The sequence below is a fragment of the Dermacentor albipictus genome, chromosome 7 (genome assembly GCF_038994185.2).
Source record: "Dermacentor albipictus isolate Rhodes 1998 colony chromosome 7, USDA_Dalb.pri_finalv2, whole genome shotgun sequence".
In the NCBI taxonomy this organism is placed as follows: domain Eukaryota; kingdom Metazoa; phylum Arthropoda; class Arachnida; order Ixodida; family Ixodidae; genus Dermacentor; species Dermacentor albipictus.
Genome location: NC_091827.1, coordinates 136,752,264 through 136,771,383, shown reverse-complemented (window position 1 = coordinate 136,771,383; position 19,120 = coordinate 136,752,264). Strand labels below are relative to the sequence as shown.

The 19,120-nt window shown below is 46.3% G+C and overlaps 1 protein-coding gene across 7 annotated transcripts in view; it reads right to left on the bottom strand.

The window, feature by feature from the left end:
• Window positions 1-19,120, bottom strand: part of LOC135897804 (uncharacterized) — a 419,017-nt gene that overhangs the window by 375,711 nt on the left and 24,186 nt on the right. For 5 of the 7 annotated variants that reach the window (XM_065426504.2, XM_065426509.2, XM_065426510.2 and 2 more), the window contains exon 3: window positions 18,538-18,588. The exons of the other annotated variants lie outside the window; for them this stretch is intronic. In XM_065426504.2, coding sequence (XP_065282576.2) covers window positions 18,538-18,588 — 51 coding nt within the window. The remainder of the gene's footprint in view (window positions 1-18,537; window positions 18,589-19,120) is intronic. 7 annotated transcript variants of the gene reach the window in all.

Here is a 19,120-nt window from a genome sequence, read left to right as displayed (position 1 = left end):
AAACAGATTACCAAGGTTCAAGCAGTATTCAAGAATACAAATTCTTAGTGATAGCAACTGATGGCTGACTGATGCATTGTTCAGCACATCTTATTACATGTATTTATTTATTTATTTATTTGCTTGTTTAGAAAAAAATGTACACGACCAGATACATAATAATGCAGGCGTGGCAAAATAACAGACAGGTATGTAACATAGTAAAGAACAAGATCAAAATCACAGTTCCCAATAATTTATAATAGACTTTAGTATACTACCGGAATAAAAAATATGGTGCGGCAGGTTGTTCCAATCTGTTATCGTGTGAGGAAAAAAAGAGTATTTCAAATTGTTAGTATGGACAAAGACAGGATTGAAGTTGTGTGAATAGTATCGTCTTGTGGGACGCGAAGATAACGCAGCAAGGATGTCTGTTAGGCCTAGAATACATGCGCTAGATAGACGGAAAAGAAATTTTAGTCTAGCGATTTTCCTTCGGCATTCTAAACATTGAATTCTATTTTTATTCACTAGCTCAGTTGAGGAGTCAGAGTGGCGAAAACAGTTGAAAATAAAACAAACGGATAATCTTGAGATTTTCGTGAGATTGTTGATATCTTTTTTAGTGTGCAGATCCAAACCTCACATGCATATTCCAAGCTAGACCGTATTATTGTATTACATGCGAGGAGTAATGTGCTAGGGGGACAGTTTTTAAGTTTATGCCTTAGCAAGCCTAATTTTCTGTGTGCGGACAAAAAAATTTTTTCAATGTGGAAAGACCAAGTGAGTTTGCTGGTGATTGTGATGCCAAGATATTTATAACTATCTGTTAGCAAAATTGGGGTCCCTTTAATACTGTACTGGTAAATAAATGCTTGTTTTTTATTAGTGATGTGCATAAATACAGTTTCTGTAATGTTATCGATGGTTCTATCTGCTGTCTGTTGGTCACCAAACCTTGTGTATTCTGATTTTATGGCGCGACGCGAATGGTGTAGAACTTTCTGGAAGACACGCGGGCACCAGTGATTACTCTGGAACCTTTGATGACTGATGCATAAAAGCCAACGCGCTTGACTTGCTGATCAGATTTTCGACGACCAACGACTGTGTTCGTGCTTTTGCGGTTCTTTGAGTGTAGCCTGTTTCTGAGGGCACAAGTTCGCCCAACAAAGATTTAGTTTCGCCATTTAAAGTTTTGCTACCGTGTTCGTCCCAATCACTACCACGTGACACCTGGCAGAAGTGCTAATTCGTTCATGTACTGGACTCCTCCAATAAGCCCAGACTGCAAAGACAACACCAATGTTGTCCCGGATCATTGAGCAAGCCACCGAGTGCAACAGTTGCCTCCGGAGCATGGACTTCTACCGGAGACGACCAAGAAGATCGTGGCCAAGACAATCCCAATGGCTGCCCCCACATCCACCATTCTGGTGCAACCTCGGGATCCACCAACCACACAAGAACTATTATACATGGAATATACCACGTTTTTGCACTAATTATAAATTACAAATGTTGTCTTATAACCTGCCCCATGTTCTAAACACGTATACACACACAATAGGATAGACCAACGCTGAGCTGCGGAAATATTTTGTTGGAATGTGATTGTATGACTTTGCTTGTAGATGCCGTATGTTCGCTTGTTTACTACTATTATTATTTCTGAACATTATGTATGACCATTCTAGCATTTCAATTTTATTGTTCAAATTTTGTGCAATGAATTTAACATTTGTGCCTCTGTATGCATAAATGGTTATTGTTTCTATTTATCGAATGTGACTATTGTATGTGTGTCTGTTTAAGATTTTCTGTTACTCGTCTGCTACTGCTTGTAGGGGGTTTCTGGACACAGTCAAGCTGCGCAGGTAGCTTTTGGCCAGAACACTTTCCAGTTGAACCTACAAAATAAACTTATTATTATTATTATTATTATTATTATTATTATTATTATTATAACCTTCCATGGATCATCGTCTGGAGACCCAGAAACCTTGCTACAGACCTATGATGAACGGATCTCGACTTTCAACAACTGGGACTTCGACGACAAGGTGCGGCACGTATACTTCGTCTGAGAAGATGCCACCAGAACGTGGTTTGAGAACTGGGAGTCGACCCTGACAACATGGGACTTCTTGCATAGTGGCTTCCTGGGGACTTTTACTAAGGTCGTCTGCAAGGAAAGGGCCGAAGCTATGCTAGAAGCACGAAGGCAACTACCTAACGAGAACATAGCGGTCTTCACCGAGGAGGTGAGGCACCTGTTCCACCACGACGAGCCCGAAATTACTTAAAAGATATTGCGCAACAAAAAATGACATGGGCCTAAGAGAAGACAACACACCAAGTGCAAACTTTAAACCAAGTTTATTGTACTACTGAATCGATTTCATACATCTGAAGCAGTGTAGACTGCGCATACGCTTAGTTATGACATGACTCATAACATAGTTATGAGTCATGCGATGCTGTCTCCAAGAAATTTAGTTCTTTTTCTGTGAGAGCCAGTGAAGGGAAGCTATCACACTTATCACCCAATTTTTCAATAATCTGCGCTTGAGATATTTCATGGATGAGCTGCATGCTGCCACGGGAAACAATCGTGCATTGGTTCTCAATAGGTTTGCATCCATGATCACGACAATAAATTGCCAAGAACCCAACGGAGCCATTTTTTATGTTGCTGCTGTGTTCGCGGAGCCGATCATTGAGGCAACACCCAGTTTGTCCGATATATTGCTTCCCACATGAAAGCGGGAGGTTGTAAACCACCCGGTGGACAAACTCGACAAACTTTTTGTGGCGATGCTTTCTGCACTTATCAGACGGGACGGCATTTGGATCCGTCAGCCTGCAAAGCTTGCCGAGCTTGTTGGGAGCAGAAAAAACTCTTACATTCGCCTTTTGGGCCATCTTTTTCAAGTTATGGGATATCCATGCATGTAAGGTATAACACTTTAGGGTGTTTACTTTTGTTTAATAAGTGTCCTGTGTTTCGCTCTCTCTTATTTTGTAGCACTGGGACGATGCTTTTTAAGAGGGGGGTATTGACACGTGTACTTGTTTATCTTTATTGGGTGACGACGTTTCACCGCCTAACAAATGTTTTCGTACAGTGCAGGACGCAGATGCATGTATTGGAAGTTTCGCGAAAGTTATCGATGGTTCTATCCGCTCTCTGTTGTCACCGAACCTTATGTAATCCGATTTCATGTATGTGCGACGCGAATGGTGTAGAACTTTCTGGAAGAGACGCAGGAACCTTCGATGACTGACGTACAGTCAAACCCACTTATAACAATATTAAAGTGCCGCAAAAATTCTATTGTTATAACTGATAGCTGTTATAACCGGGTTGCATGAAAAAATCAATATCGGGGGATGGCAGAGGTGATATGAGAAAACTACCGTATTTACTTGTATAATGATCGCACTTTCTTGTCAGAAAAATTGATGCAAAATCAGGGGTGCGATCATTACGCTGGTTAAATCTCCCGCGGAAAGAAAAAAAAACGTTTTCATCCAGCGTTTGTTGCGAGACACCAAAACACGCGATTTTTTTTTCTTCTCGTGAGTACATTACATGCATTGAAACAGTTTCTTCCGTATCAGTAATGAATACCGTATACTGCGGAATATAGGTCAAGGTTTTTTGCAAGAAATATTACTAAAAGGTCACCCCTCGACTTATATACCGACCCTTGGCACGACATGAATAGTCGTCTGGCAACATGTAGGAGTGCAGACCTTTCGGCATTCGCATCGTTATCGTCCCCCTTGGTGACCGACGCGGCCCAACGTTAACGCGGCCTACGCAGTTGGACCGACACCATCTTCCCTTCTTGTGCAGCGATCGTTCCTGCCATTGCTAATTTCCCGAGAACCCACAAAATGAGTTCGAGTACTCGACGTCAGTTCACCACGGCATTTAAAAAGAAAGTTATTGAATATGCTGAAATGCATGGGAACATGTCTGCCCACTGGCAATTTCGCGTGTCGGAAAAAAGCATCTGGTACTGACGAACGCGGAAAGTCAAGCTGTCTGCCTGCAATGCACGGAAAACGTCCTTTCGCGGGCGCCGCGCAATCCACCTGAAGCTCGATGACAAGGTGGCGGATTTTGTCTGCAAGCATCGTGCCAGATCTTTGCCAGTGACAGCGGAACTCATCCGCATCAAAGCTATTAAGATCGCCCGAGAATCCGGACTGGCCAAGGAACAATTCAAGGGCTCCATTTATTGGGTTCATCGCTTCATGCGACGCAAGGGATTCACACTTCGACGGCGCACATAAATCTGTCAGAAGCTGCTAGAATTGCAGTGCTATGTTATCCGTCTCCACCAGCAGCATGGCTACATGTTAGGACAGATCAGCAACACTGATCTGTCCCAACCTATATTTCGCTTCAACCTATATTCCGCATTATATGGCCGGTGTAGTTCGACATGCCATAGCCCACCACAGTGTGCGAACACGGCGCAAAAAAAGTCAAGCTTCTTTCTATGGGGAATGAGCATTCGCACTTCACGGTGATGCTCGCGTGTACTGCAGACGGCAGAAAGCTGCCCCCATACATAATCTTCAAGAGAAAGACGCTGCCGAAAGAGGCTTTCGCACAGGATGTTGTCGTTCGCGTGAATGAAAAGGGCTGTATGAACGACGCCCTCATGCTCAATTGGATTAAGACTGTCTGGAATTGGCGACCTGCCGCACTCTGCGGTGTTCGAGCATGCTTGTTTTGGATGCCTTTCACGGGCGCTTGACCGCAGGTGTGAAGCAGGCACTCTGCGACGGGAGGACGAAACTCGCCGTCATTCCGGGAGGCATGACATCAACACTTCAGCCACTGGACGTCGTGCTCAACAAGCCCTTTAAAGACCGTGTCCGTGAACAACATAATCAGAGGATGGTCAGCAACAACCCGACGATCCCAACCGGCCGTGGAGAGAGGCCAACCAGCATCTCTCCACAGCGCATGCAATGCGCCAAGCCTGCGATGGGTGTCGCAGGCTTGGCGCTCACTGCCTGACGATATGGTGGTACAGGCATTCAAGAAGTGTTGCATTAGCAACTCCTTGGATGGCACCGAGGATGGCATGTTGTGGGACGCAGCCAGTGATAAGCAGTCGCCTTTGGACGAGAGTTCAGACAGCTTAAACGAATGATCAGGTGACGCCACTGAATAAAACGAAGTTCTGTGCCTTATATTTTTTATGTTGACTTCTTTGCTTCAATGTAAGGGGGTCGACCTATATTCCGCCTCGACCTATATTCCGCTTTATACGGTAATATCGTTAATATCGGCAAGTTTGCGGCAATAACGTAACCATGTCCACTTTGAGGGTACAGAAACAGATGGGCGTGCTTAGCTGCCAGTGACATAGAAACACATGGCCGGCATGCTGCGGAAACTGCGGCATCTGTCTTCACTACTATCCTAACGCAGCACGTTTCCGCTAAGGATGGGTGAATATCTTAGCTGTGTTACAAGCGTCGGCCTATGAATAGGGTACGCTTTTAACGCATCAGTGTAAACGTGGCTACTATTGTTGCCGCTCGCGATTCATTGCGTTCCCACGAGTGCAGATGAGGAGAATCGAAAGGTGCCTTTTTTGTTATTGTTGACCACAGCCATTATAAAGCCTACACATAGTAAAGGCAAGTTTGGTTGCAGCTTTTTTTTAGTCATGGAAGTGGGGAAAGTGATGAAAGTAATGAAATGAGGCATCTACTTAAGAATGTTTGGTGCATGCAGACCGCTTGGTTTGTCTTGAAGAGTCCTTCGCGTGGCCTTCGACAGATGGTAAGCGCGATCAATATTAGCTAGACTTGGCACACGACATATCGCTGCGGCAAGTTCGGGGTGCAATCATTACACGGTAAATTTTTGTAAAAATTAATTTCGACGACAAAATCTAGGGGTGCAATCCTTACGCGAGTGCAATCATTATGCGAGTAAATATGGTATATAGGCAGGGAGGCCAGTGCCCCTCCCCACCGCCTTCCTCCACCTGGCTGCTGATTGTGCTCACTTGTTTAACTGCTTCCTGGGTGCTCCGATCGCGTGTAACAAGCGGCGGCTGTTGGTGTTAAAGAATGACACTGCTATAACAACTGCAAGGAGGTGTCATGGGTGGCAAGCGATCTGCGAGCGCCGCTGAATCATCACTTTAGTGGCCTCACAGGGGTATCTTAAAAATTGCAAGAAAGCTGCCACGGCAGCCTGTCAGATTGAGGATTCCAGAAGAAACGCTGAGGAGAGATCACCACAAGCATCTCAGCACGTACTTCTCACTGGCTTGCACGAGAAAAGATCAGAAGAGTATAGGCTTGGGCTGGTTGGTAAAACGTAGTTACACTACAAGCATAGCGCACAAAGGACGATCCACAAAGACTAGATAGGACAAGCGCTATTCCATAGCGCTTGTCCTGGCTAGTCCTTGCGGATTGTCCTTTGCATTATGCTTCCAGTGTAACGAGAAAAGAATCCGTCAGCCATGCATGCTTTACGCAAAGCTTGCCGACATCCTTCTCGAAGGCATACAAGTGCTCTACCAAGTGCAGCGGAAGGTTCCTTGCGAAAAGAAATCCCCGGAGAGACTGAATCACGCCGGGCCTCGTGCGAGGACAACATTGAGGCAACCTGCCCTACCGCGTCATCGCTGCCGTCGTCACGTTGCTATCCAATCCAAGCACATTCGCAACAATCATCTCATCGGTTAAAAGCACTTAGTTCCCAAATCTATAATCATGCACTTTCTTTGCACTGCCAACAGCATGCATTGCTGATATCAGCGGGTGGATCAGCCATTTACCGTTTTGGGGGCAAGTCACGCGAAGTTGAGAAACCGCGTGGCCGGGAATGACTTCGACACAACCAACAAAAACGAATGCAAGCAATTTATTTATTCATTTATTTATTTATTTTAAATACTTTCAAGGCCCATAGGCGCTACAGAAAGGAGTGGTACATATACACAGAAAAAGAATGCAGATCAATGAATAAAATATTTGTTGGATAGCATGGAAAACAGCAGTCTTGAACCTCGATGAGTCTATAATAGTAGCGACCGATGCGGAGAGGTGGTTCCAGTCATTGCAGGTGCGATGTAAAAAAGAGTAATAGTAGTACACATTCGTGCGACAAGATGACACGAAAACTTTATGAAGGTGATCGCTGCGGAATGAAAAGTAGGAAGGAGGAGTAAGAAGTTCTTTTAATACCGGGTTGTGGTAAATCTGGTGGAAAAGGCAGAGTCGACTGTATGCACGACCTACTGAAAGTTCCGGTATGTTAAGGGTTTGCTTCATGAGTGTTATGCTAGCATGACGAGAGCCATTAGATAGAATAAAGCGGGACGCACGGTTCTGAATGGTTTCAAGGGAGAGGGTTAGTGATACTTGAGGGGGATCCCAGATGGCCGAGGCATATTCTAATTTTGATCGAACAAATGTTTTGTAGAGCTTCAGTTTTAAAGATGCAGGAACAGCGTAAAAGTTTCTGCGTAGATAGCCTAGCATGCGATTAGCGTTTAAGTTATAAATTCAACATGCTTGTGCCATGATAGATCGTGAGTGATGTAAAGGCCGAGATACTTGTAAACATTAACTTGACAGAGAGGAGCGCTATTCAGAAAATACATGCGTGTGTCAGTATTGTTAGAGCGGCGTGATATGCGCATATATTTACATTTATTCACATTTAGTTTCATGTTCCACGCATTGCACCACATAGATAAATTGTTAAGGTCTTCTTGTCTTAAGCTGTTTGTAGAACTGCACTGAATGAGGAGCCAGCGAGCAACATGATGATGATGATAGTGATTTGAAGAAAGGAAAGACGCTCAATTGGTTCTGCAACCCGTGAGTGAGAACAACATGCGAGAGAAGTGGTTCTTATGGGGGGGAGGGTAGTGCTGCCTCTGCCTTTCATGCAGGCAGAGGCAGCACTAAGCCATAGTCTAACTCAATATGGCGGCTTTCTGATGAACATTATGACATGCTGTAAAGCACACTCAATTTCACTTGCTATGCTTTCTTCCAGATCTCAGTTTGTTCAGGTACTTGTCTGCCATCATTCTGCGCAAACTACATATAAAACTTGGCTCTCTGAGAAATGTGGAACCTGAAGTTACAGCTGAAGGCGCCTTTCTTGTCTAATATATGGATGACCACAGTGTTGACTAAGGAGGTCGGTGTCGACATTGACGTGCAGCGCTCACATTTTTTTACAGCATGTAGTCACTGCGGTTTACTCCCTGCACACACCTGCAGTGCAAGATGAGCAGTAATGCAGCACTCGTGCCATTCATGTTCGTGCTGCCAAAGAAGACCTTGCTGCTCCTATTTCCATGTGAGAACCCCTACACATCCCCATTGGCAGAGCTGTGGCAGACTATACACATTTTGAGGTGGAAGTGGGCTATTCGCTTGAAGAGACATCCAGATTTAGTCCACTTGTCGACTTGACATTAAGGGTACAGAAATTACTATGCATACATATGCTATTAAAATTAAGCTTATGCAGCGACATGTTTCAATCCCTCCTGATGACAAAACATGGGTTGCCATTTAGCTTGCCCGACTGACGTCACAGGCCTTCGCCATGCATCAGGAGACAAGGCAGCTGAAAAGTCGGGGGAGTTGCACTGCTGCCATTAGTAGCGGTGTGCATTTTTAAAATCTTGCAATAAATTACGTGCTTTTTGCAGAGTGCTAAAATGTGTCCCTTAGTGATCAGAAGGACCTACCGTAATAACTCAGTACATTTGTACAAAATCGTCAAAATTGGTTCAGGGTCCCTTTAACCTTTCAAGTGATTTGGACGAGCTCAGTTCATCAATGTGATCCTGGTTAATTTTGCTTTGAACAAGCTCGGCTCGTGAACCGCAATAATCCTATCTTTAAGGGGACGAGCTCAGCACATTCCTTTAGTTTTTCTTCTACTACGTAGACAGCATATCATATTGACTGCAAATAAAGACTGGGACAGTGGAAGAGAACTCAAAAACGACACAGCATATCATTTTTGTGTTCTCTTCCGCTGTCTCAGTCTTTATTTGCAGTCAATATGAGATGCAGTAACACCAACTAGGCCAAACTGAAGTTTTTATAATACACAGACAGCTTTGTTTTAAGCCTTTGTTTTACTAGAGATGTCAGCACATTTTCAGTGCCTTGAAGGCTATGTTGATTCAGTCTTTCTGTTCTACAACAAAGGTGGCAGCACTGGAAGGTGTTTATTGCAATCTTTGCTTTCTACTACGTATACAGTCGCCAACTGACTTTCCGGACTCCAAACATTCGGACATGCTCGATTATTCCGTCTGCTTCGCGGCACCACTATTCTCCCCATAGACCATAATGTATAACAACTGCAGAAAGTTTCGACACCTTGCAACCTCTCGTCTGATTTTTCGGACACTTCTTGAGAACTTGATCGAGAGCACCATGCACCGACTCTGATGGTTCAGGACAACATTCATTTGGGCTAGGTGGTGCATACTTGAATTAGGAAGTTTTGAAAATCCGACGATATGCTGACACATAAAAAAAAAAATGGCGCTCGTCCTGTGTCGTTCTCCCCCTCGTGATCGTCTTAGTTAGCGCTGTTCTTTCCTCCTTGCTGCCCCCCGAAGAGGCACTACTGCAAGTACCCGCTCATCATCACCGTTTCTGCCTGGTTCGATAGAGTAGCTACAGCAGTTCCGGTCTCAGCTTAGTAAGCCATGTCAAGACAATCCAGTAGCTGATTTGTTTCTTTGTGCATGATGCTGCGCGTAGGCCACGTTTTTCGTTTGTGCGACTGGTGTCGGCGTGACTGCGTGGTGGTGTTTGTTTTGTGTGCTGTATCGAGGTTGCGCTGATCCAACACGGCATACGGAAACATCGTGTCAATGGTCTAATGGTGCCGAATGTGCCCGCGCAGACTGCGCTGAGGAATGCCGGCAAGCGGGTGCTAGGAGGCCACGGATTCGTCGCCTTCTGATGCGCTCTTAGTTGAAACCAAAAAAAAAATAAATGGGCATGGGCCGGACATGTAATGAGGAGGGAAGATAACCGATAGTCATTAAGGGTTACGGACTGGATTCCAAAGGAAGGGAAGCATAGCAGGGGGCAGCAGAAAGTTAGGTGGGCGGATGAGATTAAGAAGTTTGCAGGGACAACATGGCCACAATTAGTACATAACCGGGGTAGTTGGAGAAGTATGGGAGAGGCCTTTGCCCTGCAGTGGGCGTAACCAGGCTGATGATGATGATGATGATGTGCTCCCTACTGACGCGGAAAATGTTCTGCCGAGACCTGCTCAGTGGTTGCATTGCGATTCCGGACACTGTCACATTTGACAGTTTCACAGGTGCTGACACTGCTGTACTGACATGCGCAGAACTTGACCACAGCAAGATCATTCGTCAGGTTTTTGCTGCACCACCAGACGATGACTCCAAGTCGGAAGATGATGCACCATGTGCTACGCTGCCATCGCATGTGGAGCGTGTACAAGAAATCACTGTGCTTTCAGCCACCTACAGTGACCGTACGACCCTCTCCGAGGTTCACGCTTATCTGGGGTGCGATCTTGTACGCGTTCCAAAATAGAACGGAGGCGGTTCGTTCCAGCGAGAAAAATGCGATTAGTCAATTTGAACCGTGTCGAACGCCATGACGTCAATTGTGACGTAATATCTACTGTCAATCATTCCGTGTCGTCCGCTATCGGACGAACGAAATGGAACATACCGCCTATTTCATGACGTAAAGAACGAACCGCCTCCGTTCTATTTTGGAACGCGTACAAGATCGCACCCCTGATTGCGTGTAAACAGAACAGCGTGCAACAGCGAATTCACGATTTCTTCAAGCTTAATGCCGAGCCCGAGTAAGTGCGTGGAAATAAAGGATTTTTTTTCTTAATCTGCTTTTTTTGGACACCTGTTTAATCGGACATTTCCACAGTCCCTGTGAGGTCCGAATAAACGGTCGGCAACTGTATATCAGCACTTTTTCACTGCAGAAAGACTGCATTATTGGAATTGTGTGCTTTTTGCACCTACTGGCAGATTTGGAACAATCTTGTGCAAGCCCTTTGGCAAAGCTCAGTGCTTCATGAACTTCCACATCATTTGTGACCTGCTTTAGAAATGCAAGAATGGTCAAAAATTCTTTCACCAGTGAAGAACATTGCTTCGCAGAATAGCTGATTTGGAAACAGCGTAAAACAAAACGTTTTTCATCGTTTCTAACTGTATCGTTTGTGGCAATGACAAGTACATAGATATTGCACAGTGAAGAGGTAAAATGAGGTTTTTGCACTTAAACATAAAGTAAATTGGTTAAATCTTTAGAAGGACCTTTGATGAAATGAAGTTTGAAAATAAGCCGTAAAATAAAGAAGCAAAATAAGGTCACTTTTGATCAAAATAATAAAACACTTGAGAGGTTAAGAGATGGAAAATAGTCAGTCGAGCTAGATCGATAGATTTATTTGTCTGAAAGCCCATCATTGTATTTTGTGTGCCATATAGAGTCAAGCCTCCATATACCAAACATGGATATATCGAATTATTGCATGTATTGAACACTTTCTATAACACCTGAAAAATTACATGCATTTTTTATTTTTTATTTCAAACAGGGTCAGACGTAGAATGGATATATAGAACTCCGCCGCCCCAGACCACGTGCACAATGTTGACAAGCGATGAGCTTTCCCGCAACACCCTCGAAGATTGCGGTGGCGCAATGGGCATTCCCGACCGCTGCGCACTATAGCTGCACACATTGATCTCACCAAGGGCGCCATTTGAACATAGTGGTGTATGCACACGGTGGCTTGGCTAGTTCAACGTCAACGACGCATTGCATTTGTCGCACTGGCTCTCCTCGATGCCGCGCTCTGCACATGCTACACCTCGCAAGGGCTGGCAGATTGCACCCGCAAAGACGCACGACAGCGCGCACTCACTGGGCTCACTCACAGGTGTCTTTTTAGACAGCCCTTAATACTTTGTTATTGACCATATCTCAAAATGCTTCGATTGATGAACCTGGAGATCACAGCAGAAGTAGTGGCCAAACAAAGGAGCTGCCAAAGTTGATCCCGGAAACGCTGACTTTACCCAGCTCCCGACTTCAACAGAGGCTGTAGCTGCTTTGGCCCTTCTACGCTGCTACTGCGGCGCAATAGAGGGCACCGGCCTGTCGCTTGTGGATGGTTTAGACTATGTTGAGGGCTCAGTGTTTAAAGACGCGGCTGCCAGTAAGAAGCAGGCTACACTGCTGCAGTGCTGTCAGCCAAAAGAATACTCTGTGTGAAGCATCAAATGAGTATTTACTGCGCCACGAATGATTTGCAGAAGTTTTTGATGGATTTTTTTATGTGATTTCATATATCGAATTCTGGCTCTATCGAACTATATAACGAGGTTCAACCGTATCACTATATTGTGTAGAAAATTGCCACCGAAGGTTTAGCTCCTAAATTCAAACCGCCACAACAGACAAAAAGTTGACGCAACCTTTATGCGACTTTCCTATATGCAGCTCTGGGTGAATTAGGCATTAAATGAGAGGCACCATAGTCCATAATGGGCGATACCACTCCAATTTTCCTTTGTCATTTTGTTACTCACAAAAGAGCTCTGTTCTCGCTACTAATGCCAAATTTTTTATTACAGAAGTCTTATCTTACAATCAAGCTGAACTTCATATTGTAACAGATACGAAAGGCACGGACAAGAGAAAAGGAGGGAAGACGAAGACGACGAAGAGTTGGAGAGGCCGAGCTACGCTACTATCACGCTACGATCATCATCCATCGCCTGTAAATGAAACGATTTCTTCGCAACTCTTCGTAACAGTTGTGGTGGAGGTGCGGGGTAATCGACACCCGAAGACGGAAGCTGAACCAGAACTTCTTCGACGGAGCTGTCGCATTGCTGGACTCCCACCGTATCTACCGGAGCTGAATATGTCCCATGACGCAGACGAACAACAGCCCATTCCAACAGCTGCGCCGACAAGTTCCGTTCTGCAACTGAGAGATGCGCGTCCCTTCGCCGGAAGATCGGACGAAGACGTCGAGGAATGGCTCATCCATTATCCCCGGGTGAGTGCCGCCAACGAGTTGAACAGCGCTTCTCAGCTTTCGAACATAGTGTTCTTTCTAACGGATACTGCGTTGCTGTGGTTCAACAATAACGAGGAAACGTTCACAACATGGGGAAGATTTGTTTCCGAAATCAAAGAGAGATTCGGCGACTCTGCGACGAAAAAGAAAAGGGCAGAACAGACGCTACTGCAACGTGCGCAAGTGCCAGGCAAAACCTGCACGACCTATATTGAGGCGGTAATAAAACTGTGTAGGATGGTGGACTCTGGAATGTCCGAGGAAGATAAAGTCGGGCACATCCTGAAAGGAATTGCCGAAGACGTCTATAATTTCCTCATCGCAAAGGACAACCTGGCTTCCGTCACTGACATCATTCGGCATTGTCGTGCTTTCGAGCAGCTGAAAACGAGGCGCATCACGCAGAAGTTTGGCAGGCGAGCCAATGTGACAACAGTTGCAAACGTGGACAGCAACCAGCCCCTCGATCTTGCATCAACGATCAGACAAATAGTTCGGGAAGAGCTCAGCCTGCACGCACAAGCGACACATTCAGGCACTCACAGCTTCCGCCTTCCACCAGATTTCGAGTCAAACGTGGCATCCATCGCCCCGTATCCTGCGGCGAGGGGCACCGAGGATTATGAACTCGCGCCCCGACAGCAGCCACGTCTCTACGACAGAGGCGCTACTTATGACGCTCGACCACAACGAGAGCAGCCGCGTTTTTACCCCCGAGGTCCTGTGACTTCTGTCAGGCCGCGACAAGAAGGGCACCGACCCTACTCCCACGACGTGACTTATGAACGATATGACGGATTTCAGCGAGGCGCAGAGACACGTTAATCACATGACAACGAACTTTCTCGCTACCCGCAGCAGCCTAGCATCCATTTCGAGGAAGATTGTGTGAACCACGACCCTCCCGTGTGCTACAACTGCAGTTCCACAGGCCATATAGCACGGTATTGTCACCAAGGCCGTCAATCACGAAGGACACCACAAATGTTCTCGCCACCCAGAACCCGTACTTCATATGACTTGCGGACGACCGATTCCCTTCCAATGGACCACTTCCCACATGAGACCAGACGCAGCGATTCGCCAACTTCTGAGCGGAGTTTGACGCCGCCAAATAATCGTCCCCGTCGCTCTCCGTCCCCTCGGCGCTGTTCTTCGTCACCGCCGCCGGGAAACTAGCATCCGCGGCCAATGGAGGCGAGGTCGGCGGACAGTCTTTGCCAGAAATTCCTCTGCCTGTTGTGATGCTCAAAAACAAAGTGAATGTCTCGATTGATGGAATACCGACCATGGCGTTAGTGGATACTGGGGCGACTGTGTCTGTGATGAGCCTCGCTTTCAAAAACCGTCTAGGCCACAAAGTTATGTTTTCTTGGAACGACGGTATTACTTTTCGTGGAGTGGGCAGCGAGTGGCTTCATCCCCTTGGTGTTTGTGCTGTGAGTGTTTTGTTGGCTGGGAAAGTTTTTGTGTCGGAATTCCTTGTTCTTGCTCATTGTTCGCACAATGTTATTCTTGGTATTGATTTTCTTGAACAGTGCGGCTCTTCCGTGGACTGTGGTTGTGGCGAAATATCATTGAACAAGTTAATTATATCAACAGATTCCGAACAAAGTTCGCGTGGCGAACACAGGGACACAGACACACTCAGTGTTCTTGATGAAGTGATTGCACCATCGTGGTGCCTGACGCCCGTTCGTGTTTCTGCAACTACTGTTGACGCTGATTGTGTTGATCTTGTAGTTAGGCCTCTCCGCGTAAACTGTGCTAAAAAAGATATACTTGTGCCCTGCTCTGTCGTGTGCATGACGAAAGGAGTAGCCACATTGTGGGCGCTGAACTGTTCCGCCACGCCGGTTGTCCTTCCTCGCGGTATGAAAATCGCTCTCTTTGATGAAGCCGCATGTAACTCAATGGCGGCCCTAACTACGGACGTCTCTACAGCTTGCTCTCCTTGCGATAATAGCCATTTTGAAAAGCTAATGCTTGGCATGATCAGCAAGGCTCTCGGTACGTCGGAACGGCAAGCACTGGTACATGTCCTTGCCAGGCATGAGGCTGCATTCGACTTCACGCATGGAGATGCACCCCTTCATTTGCCGTCGTCCCGCGCTTATCACAGAATAGATACCGGCTCCGCACACCCCATCCGCCAGAAGCCCTACCGAGTGTCATCCTCCGAGCGAAAAGTTATTGCACAACAAGTCAAGGAGATGATGGACAAAGGTGTCGTTCAAGAGTCGTCTAGTCCATGGGCAGCCCCAGTAATCCTGGTCCGAAAAAAAGATGGCTCCTGGAGATTCTGCGTGGATTACAGACATCTAAACGCAGTGACGAAGAAGGATGTCTATCCTCTACCGCGAATAGATGACGTCATTGATTGCTTACACGCTGCTTCTTACTTCTCAACACTTGATTTGCGATCGGGGTATTGGCAAATACCTATGGACACTGCCGACAAAGAAAAGACCACTTTCGTGACTCCAGATGGCCTATTCGAATTTAATGTTATGCCTTTTGGCCTTTGCAATGCTCCTGCCACCTTCGAAAGACTCATGGACACAGTACTACGTGGCCTGATGTGGGAGATATGCATGTGTTACCTCGATGATGTTGTAATCTTTGGCCGCACGTTTGAAGAACATAATGAACGCCTCAGCCTTGTTCTCGACTGCATCGAGAAAGCTGGACTGGTTCTAAACTCAAAGAAATGTCACTTTGGCGAACGTCAAACACTGGTCCTGGGACACTTAGTTGACAAGGATGGCGTCAGACCTGATCCTCGTAAGATTGAAGCTGCGAGTTCCTTCAAGCCACCACAATCAGCACGAGAACTTCGCTCATTCATTGGCCTATGTTCATATTTTCTTCGTTTTGTTCCCAGGTTTTCCGACATCGTTTAGCCGTTGACAAGTATTTCGCGACAAAATGCATCCTTCAATTGGACACCAGAGTGTGACGCATCATTTTCTCAACTGAAGTTTATACTAACGTCAGCACCGCTCTTGCGTCACTTCGATCCGTCTTGCCCAACTGAAGTTCACACTGATGCTAGTGGAATCGGGATAGGAGCGGGGCTTGTACAACGTCACAGTGGCGCCGAACAAGTTGCCGCATATGCAGCCGTTGCCTGAGCAAATCTGAACGCAATTATATGGTTACGGAACAGGAATGCCTGGCAGCCGTTTTCGCCATACAAAAGTTTCGGTATTATCTTTACGGTAGACCATTCAAGATTTTCGCCGACCACCATTCTTTATGCTGGCTGATCGGTTCGCGTGATCCCTCTGGCCGCCTCGCACATTGGGCGCTGCGCCTCCAGGAATACGACTTTGTGGTATCGTACAAGAGTGGCCGTCGTCACGCTGACGCAGACTGCCTCTCTCGGATTCCTCTTGCGACTACCGATTGCGATGCTGAGAATTTTGACGACTGTCTCGCTGCTGTTACTTCTACATTCTCTAACGCGGAAGACTTTCAGCGAGAACAACGGAATGATGTTACGCTCGATCCGCTTTTTGTCAGCGCCCGTACTTCTAAAGGCAGCGGTCGCTTTACTGTCCGTGATAAATTGCTCTACAAAACTAATTACTCCGGTTATGGAGCGCGTTTTCTGCTTGTTGTCCCCGAGAGTGTCCGCTCCGCCGTTCTACGCGCCATGCTTGACGATGTGACATCCGGCCATTTCGGCTTCGTATGAACGCTGCACCGCACGAAGGAGCGCTTTTACTGGCCCAAGATGTACGAAACAACCAAGCGCTATGTCGCTAGTTGTCAAACGTGCCAACGTCACAAGCAACCGACCACCGCAGCCCCGGGTCCCCTTCGGCCATTGACACCACTCAACACACCATTCGAGCAAGTAGGCATTGACCTTTTGGGTCCATTCCCGTTATCTAGCAACAAGAAGCGTTGGATAATTGTCTGCGTAGACCATCTTACACGGTATGCAGAAACTGCAGCCATACCGTCTTCCACCGCCGCTTGCGTGGCGGTCTTCCTGTTGCGTTCCGTGGTCCTTCGTCATGGCCCACCACGTGTCATCATCAGCGACCGTGGTCCCCAGTTCACTGCTGATGCCATTGAAGAGCTCCTTTGTTTGTGCACTTCCCAGTTCCGTCATTCCACGCCGTATCATCCACAGACCAATGGCCTCGTTGAAAGGACGAACAGAACGCTGACCAACATGCTTGCCATGTACGTCTCCTCCAATCATAAGAACTGGGACGACGTGCAGCCCTTCATCACTTACGCATACAACACGGCGAAACTCGAAACCACGAACTATAGCCCATTTTATCTCCTCTATGCCAGGTTACCGCGAAGCCCTCTGGACACTTTCTTACCGTTCGTTCTGCACAGTGACGATTCTGTATCGAAGACTTTGTGTCTCGCCGAAGAAGCGCGTCGAATAGCTCGTCTTCGTACTCTGGCCTCGCAAAGTCGTTCGAAAGAGCGATACGACAACCGTCATGTACAAGTATCGTTGGAAAAAGGTGACTTGGTCCTTCTTTGGACACCGCAACGCAAGCGTGGATTGAGCCAAAAGTTATTGTCACACTATTCAGGCCCATTTGTAGTTGTGGACCGCCTCAGCGAACTCACTTACATCATAGCTCGCCTACTGTGCAACGGTCGGCGATCAAGCAGAACTCAGCTGACTCACATTGCTCGCCTGAAGCCTTTCTACCCTGCTTGTGCATCCTGACTCGCCCCACGGGCTTCGTCTGCTTGCAGGGAAATGTAACAGATACGAAAGGCACGGACAAGAGAAAAGGAGGGAAGACGAAGAGGACGAAGAGTTGGAGAGGCCGAGCTGCGCTACTATCACGCTACGATCATCATCCATCGCCTGTAAATAAAACCATTTCTTCGCAACTCTTCGTAACAATATTTTCCTTTAGTGCCCCTTTAGTGATCCACAGTCCTCTACTCTAGTTCGTGGGCTAAGGATACTTGGTCGTCATTATCATCAGCAGCAGCACACCCTAAAGGCACTGCAGGATCAAGGCATTATCCAACTACTCATGTCTTGCGTCAGCTGTTTCAATCCGAAGCCTGAAAATTTCGTCATCCCTTCACATCACCCAATTCTCTGCTGGCCTTGACTGTGCTTCTCTTCATTTGGTAGCCATTCTCTTGCTCTAATAGGCCAGCGATTCTGTCCTCCACGTTACTTTACACACTACTCTGTCAACCTGCGCAACTCTCAACTAAAATATCCGCTGTGTTCGCTATCTAAACCACACTGTAGGCTTTGTGTATTTTGAACTGTTATACCGGTGTCAATTTTCCATTATTTGTTGCACAATCCTCGACAAGTATGTCAATATGCTCCCTTTTGTAGGATTTCACTATACTGTAACAGAGGAAACAAAAAAGTAGTGGCAATGCTTCCAAGACCCACATACCATGCTCAAATGGCTTGAGGTGCTCCAAGCAAAAGGTTGGTCCCTTCTTGCCTGTAACAAGAGAGAGATTTTATTCACAGAAAAGAATGAACTCAGCTGGTGGACTCTAGTCTGCTACTCCGTACTAGGGGAGTGAAAGTATTGGGAGGAGAAGAGAACGAGTGAATACCACAAAAACACCTAAACCAACAATGCAAATCATTAAAAGAGCAGCATTCAACTATTACAAAAAGTTAAGCAAGAAAGGTTTTCTAACATAACTTTGATCTCACAACAACTGAGAGGTACTGAAAGATGAGCATACAGAACTGACAGCTGAGCTAGTTTGTACAAATTCATACTGCGCAGATTGGAGGAGAAGGAAGAAACAGATGACACAAGCACAAGCGCACAAAGGTTTTTTTTTTTTTTTTTACTGCAAGGCACATTAGTTACATCTGGTAGTGACAAACAAAAAATTATCACATTAACACATCTGCCATGGGCCGGTTTCTTACCAGCCATTCTGTGTGAAATCAACTAGCTTTTTTTTTTCGAACATCACGAATATACCGTGTTTTCTGGTGTATAAGTCAGTTTCTTT